The following is a 6,232-nucleotide window of genomic DNA, read 5'->3' on the forward strand; positions in this document are numbered from 1 at the left end:
AACCGTATCGAGCTAATTGCTGATTCATTCTCAAGTTATGTGTTGCGAGATTTGAAGCAGCCACAGCGTAAGGGGGATACTGAGCAGTGGTTGAAAAGGTTGTTGTAGAAAGCAAAGTGCAGGAATCGACCGAGGCAGTCAAGCATATGCTGGTGCTGGTTCGGAGAGAGGAAGGAAGGTGGCCCATGTGCGTTAACGTGAAGCTCCTGACCAGGATCGCTGTGGGGCGGAGATCTTCTATGTTACGCCTAATATCAGAAAGTTACTTGGTAGTCTACACTGATATGTAGTCCAGTCGACATTCAAGTTTATTGACGACTTCTTACAAACTCCTGTTCACCCTGGCAACAGGCACAATGCGTTTCACATTCCCATTCGTAAGCTCAAGTATACCTGCTTGAGCAGTCGATTCGTTACTGCCCCAGCAGAACTGCAGCGGTAAGCTACTGGAGATTTTCATAAGCGCACTGTAAGCTGGCTGGGTGACTACAACGGCGGCATTTTGTTCTTGAGCAAAAACGTTCAAGAAAGCTTGCAGCAACTGTGGCGTGCTGCTCAGTTGTTACGGGACACGCTGTAGAACATGCAAGAATGCGATGGCGCCTTTTCCAGAAAGAGTCAGCGTGAGCTTTACCTGTAAGCACCCACAGAGATGTTGAGAAGTTCTATTGGCGTGCATCGTGTTACCGGAATTCCTTTCCTGTGCTTTCTTGGATCAGTGCTCCTTTGAATCCTCTACTTAAGAACTGCAGTCTATCAACTGAAAAGAGGAGGCTGATGCGGGTGCAATGATGCTTATCAGCTATTGTATCACTTTTCCACTATTCGAGCTACCCGATTATGAGCGCTCTTTCTTCCCACCAACCGATGATAGTAACACTGTGGGGATTATATTCCCCCCGATTCCTAGAGGCTGTCCAAAATACCGAACTATTCTTCGTCATTCTATTCAATTTACCGAAACCACGCAGCGGTATCGAGTGGGGGGAAAATGAATGCACGCGGTGTAGTGGGGCATGAAAGATGCCGGCGCATATATGGGCGTCATTTTGCTATCCAGACCGACCACCAGTCTTCAGTGTTCCTTATGAGAATTTTCGGGATTCTGCAATCGTAGAGTTGTTCGCTGGCATGGGCAATAAGGGCAGTTGCGAGCTGTTGCCTGGGGAAGAATCCACGGTTCTGTTTGGTTAATAAAGCTGGTTACCATGAACAGGAGTCCTCACATACTATGATAGCTGCCATTCCTCGGCACATGCTCTGCCTAGAATGTCATTTTATATGTGTGGGTATTGCTTGGTATATTGCCAATCATCGTCGTCAAGTTGTTCTCTGCTCTTCGCGCAAATGGCAACCTGGGGAATTAATAGAGGAGAAAGAACTTCAGTGTAGCTTGACCATTCAAACATTTTACTGCACAGTTATATAGAAGACTGAGTTAAGAGGACATTTGCTGAGTGGTATTTCTGTTTGTGCATCTGAATTATTGCATAGTAGCATTCGGCCGATACAAGGAGACGCAATGTTTTGCGGGTCTGCGCTAGGTGCTACGTGTAAACTAGATGTGAATACTCGGAGAGGGTGCAACAAAGTTCGACTTTCCCTCCCCTGATGCGGGAACTGTGATCGGTGAAGGCCAGGAAGGAAAGACCTGTTCAGAAGGCTTCGTAATAAGGTTGTATGGAGTCTGGAATCATCTCCCTACGGAGACTTTAGATGGAGCTTTTAGCATGGCAAATCGCCCAATGGAATAGCTAGTACCATTCCACGCCTTGCTTTTGTTTCTGGATGAAGAGAGATAACGTGGAGAGCATCTCTTTGTAAGCCACCCTAGGGAAAGCGCGAGATGCCACCAGTCGAAGCAGCACACGAGCTTTCATTTTGGAGTACATTTGGGGAGAAGGGTCTTCTGATGGAAGCTTTGTGTCGAGTGTAGCAGGACGAAGCTACGCTTGGGCACTTCCTCCCACCCAAGCAATATTTGACCGAGTTTTATGTGTGGATCAATTGGAATGTCAGGCTGTCATTATCTTGCCGGTACCGCGAAGCACGGTTAGTCCAGCATACAACGACTAAATGCTGCATGCCTTGCGGAGTAGCCACCAAAGTGAGAATTCTGTGGCTGCTCACAGAGTGGAAGCACTTGAACCCTCGCTTTTTTCCTTGCCCTCGAGCCGAAACATTGTGTAATGAGGGAAGAAGACAGAAAGCCCTTTAGCAAAGCACCGCGTAACTGTCAATTACTCTCGATGGTGTTTAGGTTAAAGAGTTTCCTGATAATGACCAAAGTTATAGCGTTTCAAGCAGCAGTGCAGGGGCCGTACGCGTGTGCCGAAAATCGCCCTAGGTGCAGCTACCTTCGGTATTGAACCCTTCTAAGGACTCTACAATTAGGTTTGATCTCAACTAGCAGCGTCGTGAGTGGCCATCTCCGCCTCGTGTTGCGGACTACACCAGCTGCATGCGTCTATGCTGCGTTCCTGTACTTCCGCTGGATGCTGCAAAAAGGCAGGGCACGTAGGAATGCTCTTGTGTTGAGAGGCAAAGAGCAGCCACCAAAGCGTGGTAGCAGCAGTTTCGTGCAGTCAAACGACTGCCCAAAACTAGCCGAGATCACAGGGTTCGCACCGTCACAGGAGGACATGTATGTAGGAGCGATCAGCGGGAAACTCCACTGCTTGCTCCTGCGTTGATACCTCTCCCTGCCGCATACAGCTGTTGCTGCTGCTTCAGCAGCCCATGGATGGTCTGGGATCTTGGTGCGCACTGCTCCTCAGGCTGTCGCTGCAGTTAGAGCCAATGCCCTTGCATGCCGCGCTATTTTATTCTGGACTACGCCCTGCAGAGAGTTTCTTCTCTCCAGCCCATACACCACCCTCGCACACGCATGCATGTACACGCCAATGCAAAGGCACGCACAAACAAAAGTCCCTGAATGAGCGCTTTTGCATACATAAAGATACATATATATACACGTATATATACAGCCTTCGGAATATGCATGTGCACCTAGCAGTGTATTCAAAGATGGGGCCCTCACAGCTTCAGCGCGTGCAACATGTGCTCCACGATGGAGATGTTGCCAGTGGTCAGTTCCCTAAGCCGTGGCTGCAAGGGTTCTAGAGATATCACACGAAACTTTATGCGGCTCTCATCGAGGTAAGTTTCGGATGCCGCTCGAAGCTTGAGCAAGCACTCCTGAAACACAAAGCCCAAGCCCGACCGCATGAGCAGTGTCAGATTTCCGAGTGGTGGAAGGGAGCGCAAGAGAGTGCGACAAATGTGCCTCATGAGACATTCTGCAAGGCCTCCCTCTTAGACAGCTGCGATCTTGTCTGTCTGCTTGTGACAAAGCTTGTGGAGACGCGTGTGGATGGCTCACCGTCAGATTCACGTCCGTGAACACGTCATGAAAGCTCCTTCCTGCAGAATCCAACGTTTGCTGCAACTGCATCGCCACAAGCTGTCCAGCCTTGAGAGGCGCCATAAGCCCCTCCGCCCTTTCTCCTATTAGGGATGCCCGTAATGAACCCGTGGCGTCGGCAAGCGTCAAATTCAGCAAATATGTCTGCACTGGCTCTGGGCTCTGCTTGTTGCAGCTACTGCACAGCCATAAAGTTGATGGATCGCCGTCTTGCGGCTGCTGCATCTTCTTTCGGCAGTCAGGGCAAGCCCTAAGAAGCAGTAACAGGGATGGCGCATGCAGCATATACAGAAACAAACACACACACATTCACACACACACATTCACACACACACATTCACACACACACACACATAGATCCACATACATGTATACAGTCGCAGCAGTGGCTGCAGTAGCTGCGCCACTGCCAGGCACCTCTAATGTTGAATGGGCAGCAGGTACCATGACTTGCACAGCTAGCACCAGCAGCCCTAAGTGTCGAGAGAAAGCGTCAAAGCCGTCTGAGCACAGCAGATCGCCTGCCACAAGGGCAGCACCGCTCCTTAGGATTTGAGGAGGATCTCTGGAGCCGAAATGTGCAGGCTTACGGCCATGAAAATCTGTCGTCTGCCACTCTCTCGATAGTGGCCACAGTCGAGAAGAAGAGACCCTTTTCTGCAACTGCGCGAGCACAGCAGCAGCCCATGCAGCAGAGAGAGCGGCAACTTGGCAGCCGCCCCAACAGCAAGTGCCTCAGCCGTGCAGATCCCACACTCAGTTGCCGAGACTTTTTCGTGCAGCAACATTCCCGTCGGAAAAGCAGCAACTGGAGAAAAAGCAGCAGCAACAACAAAGGGAGTAGAGGCCAACGCTGACGCTGCGCTGGATCTGCCTGGGCGGCTTCCTGCGAGATTTTCTCGAGAGTCTTCAAGGGTTCGTTCCGGCCTGGTCCCCCGACGCCACCGCCCAGAGCAGCGAAACTGGCGCAGTTGCTGCCTGCCTGCAGCGCCAGCGAGCAGTGGGAAGAGAGCAATGGAGCGCATGGATACACCTCCCTCTCCGAGAGAAGCACATATTCAAGAGCTCTAGCACGCGCAGAGGATGCCTTTGGAGGCGGCAGGTTTCCACGCGTGCCGCCCTCTCTCCCTCCGGGTCGGAGCGTCCTCTAGCGTGTTGGTGCGACACTGCACTGCACTGTCTGCCGAAAGAAAAAGCAAGACCGCTCACGCGGCTGGCTGGTAGTGGGGGAGGAGGAAACAGAGCACCACTCAGGACGAGACGCAGAGGGGGGCGGAGGAGCTTTCGTGGCACACAAGCAGTGAACGGCAAGCGCATGCAAAAGCTGCATGCTCTCTGCGGCAGACTCCTCACCTGAGACCACCACAAGGCGAGGCGCTTGGCATCGGGAAGATCCACAGCGGTGTCTAGTCGCGTGCTGCTCTGCCACTCCAACTTCTTGCCACCCCATTCGCCAACCTTGGCATCTGCACGAGGAAAGCCGTGCAACTCACAACTGCGAACGCTTGCTGCTGCTGCTGCTACACACACAGCTAGCTGGGAGTCTCGCGGCACGAGAAGGCCGAAAAAGCACTCAGGAACGTCAAGGAGCCTTAGCTAGCTGCCTCTGCTTCCGCCTTCCCGCGAGCTTCTTGAACTGAAACTGCGCATGCTTCAGGGAATATGGCGGCTTTACTCCGGATGAGTACGATGGGCTTCGCCGCGAACTGCTCGGGGGTGAGGCAATGGACGCGAGATCCCCACAGTGTCAGGCAAACGGAAACACCCCCGTCGTCTACCAAATGAATATCTCTCTTCTCCTTCTGCTGCCCTGTCGCCTGCATCACAGCAAACGGCAGCTCCCCAATACTATTCAGAGCAAAACCCGTGCGCAATGGAAGACGTAGAAGAGCAGGAAGGCAGTATCGGGACCCTGTGGACGGCGAAACACCACCCAGCAGCACTGTACATACACACAGCAGCAGCAGCAGCCGTGCAGGGAGGACAGAACGGCTAGACAATACCCTGAGCGTAATGGTCTGAACATCCTTGAAATCGTAGAGCACGCCCACAATGGAAACGACAGATCCGACTTCTGTGGCTTCGAGAGCCTTAATCGGTGTCAGGGGTGTGCTGAATTCAATAAACACAAAAACCAAAACGGCCTTCCACGCACTGCTGCCTTCCGGATCTGACGGACATACATACATGCTGCAGTCTCTCTTAAACGAGCGCTTCGAAGAGCGCTCTAGCAGTCACACCATTAGGAAAAACTGCAGAGAGGGCAGCTGCTGAGAAGGGCAGCTGCAGAGAGGGCAGCTGCAGAGAAGGCAGCTGCAGAGAAGGGCAGCTGCAGAGAAGGGCAGCTGCAGAGAAAAAGGCTGCAGAGAAGGCAGCTGCATAAAGGGCAGCTGCAGAGAAGGGCAGCTGCAGAAAGGGCAGCTGCAGAAAGGGCAGCTGCAGAGAAGGCAGCTGCAGAGAAGGCAGCTGCAGAGAAGGAGGCTGGAGAAAGGGCAGCTGCATAAAGGGCAGCTGCAGAAAGGGCAGCTGCAGAAAGGGCAGCTGCAGAAAGGGCAGCTGCAGAGAAGGCAGCTGCAGAGAAGGCAGCTGCAGAGAAGGGCAGCTGCAGAAAGGGCAGCTGCAGAAAGGGCAGCTGCAGAGAAGGCAGCTGCAGAGAAGGCAGCTGCAGAGAAGGAGGCTGGAGAAAGGGCAGCTGCAGAGAAGGCAGCTGCAGAGAAGGCAGCTGCAGAGAAGGGCAGCTGCAGAAAGGGCAGCTGCAGAAAGGGCAGCTGCAGAGAAGGCAGCTGCAGAGAAGGCAGCTGCAGAGAA

General features: G+C 52.7%; 1 protein-coding gene across 1 annotated transcript; it reads right to left on the reverse strand.

The window, feature by feature from the left end:
* Window positions 1-2,822: 2,822 nt before the first annotated feature.
* Window positions 2,823-5,613, reverse strand: LOC34621613 (replication factor A protein 1). Its single transcript, XM_026334507.1, has 8 exons — window positions 5,415-5,613; window positions 5,029-5,198; window positions 4,778-4,960; window positions 4,283-4,406; window positions 4,015-4,087; window positions 3,383-3,674; window positions 3,041-3,198; window positions 2,823-2,931 (listed from the first exon to the last, which is right to left on the reverse strand). Exons 1-8 carry the CDS (start codon window positions 5,611-5,613, stop codon window positions 2,823-2,825), a joined length of 1,308 nt encoding a protein of 435 aa, XP_026190292.1.
* Window positions 5,614-6,232: the final 619 nt, after the last annotated feature.

This window comes from Cyclospora cayetanensis, unplaced genomic scaffold, assembly GCF_002999335.1.
Source record: "Cyclospora cayetanensis isolate NF1_C8 unplaced genomic scaffold, CcayRef3 CcayRef3_contig_436, whole genome shotgun sequence".
NCBI lineage: Eukaryota > Apicomplexa > Conoidasida > Eucoccidiorida > Eimeriidae > Cyclospora > Cyclospora cayetanensis.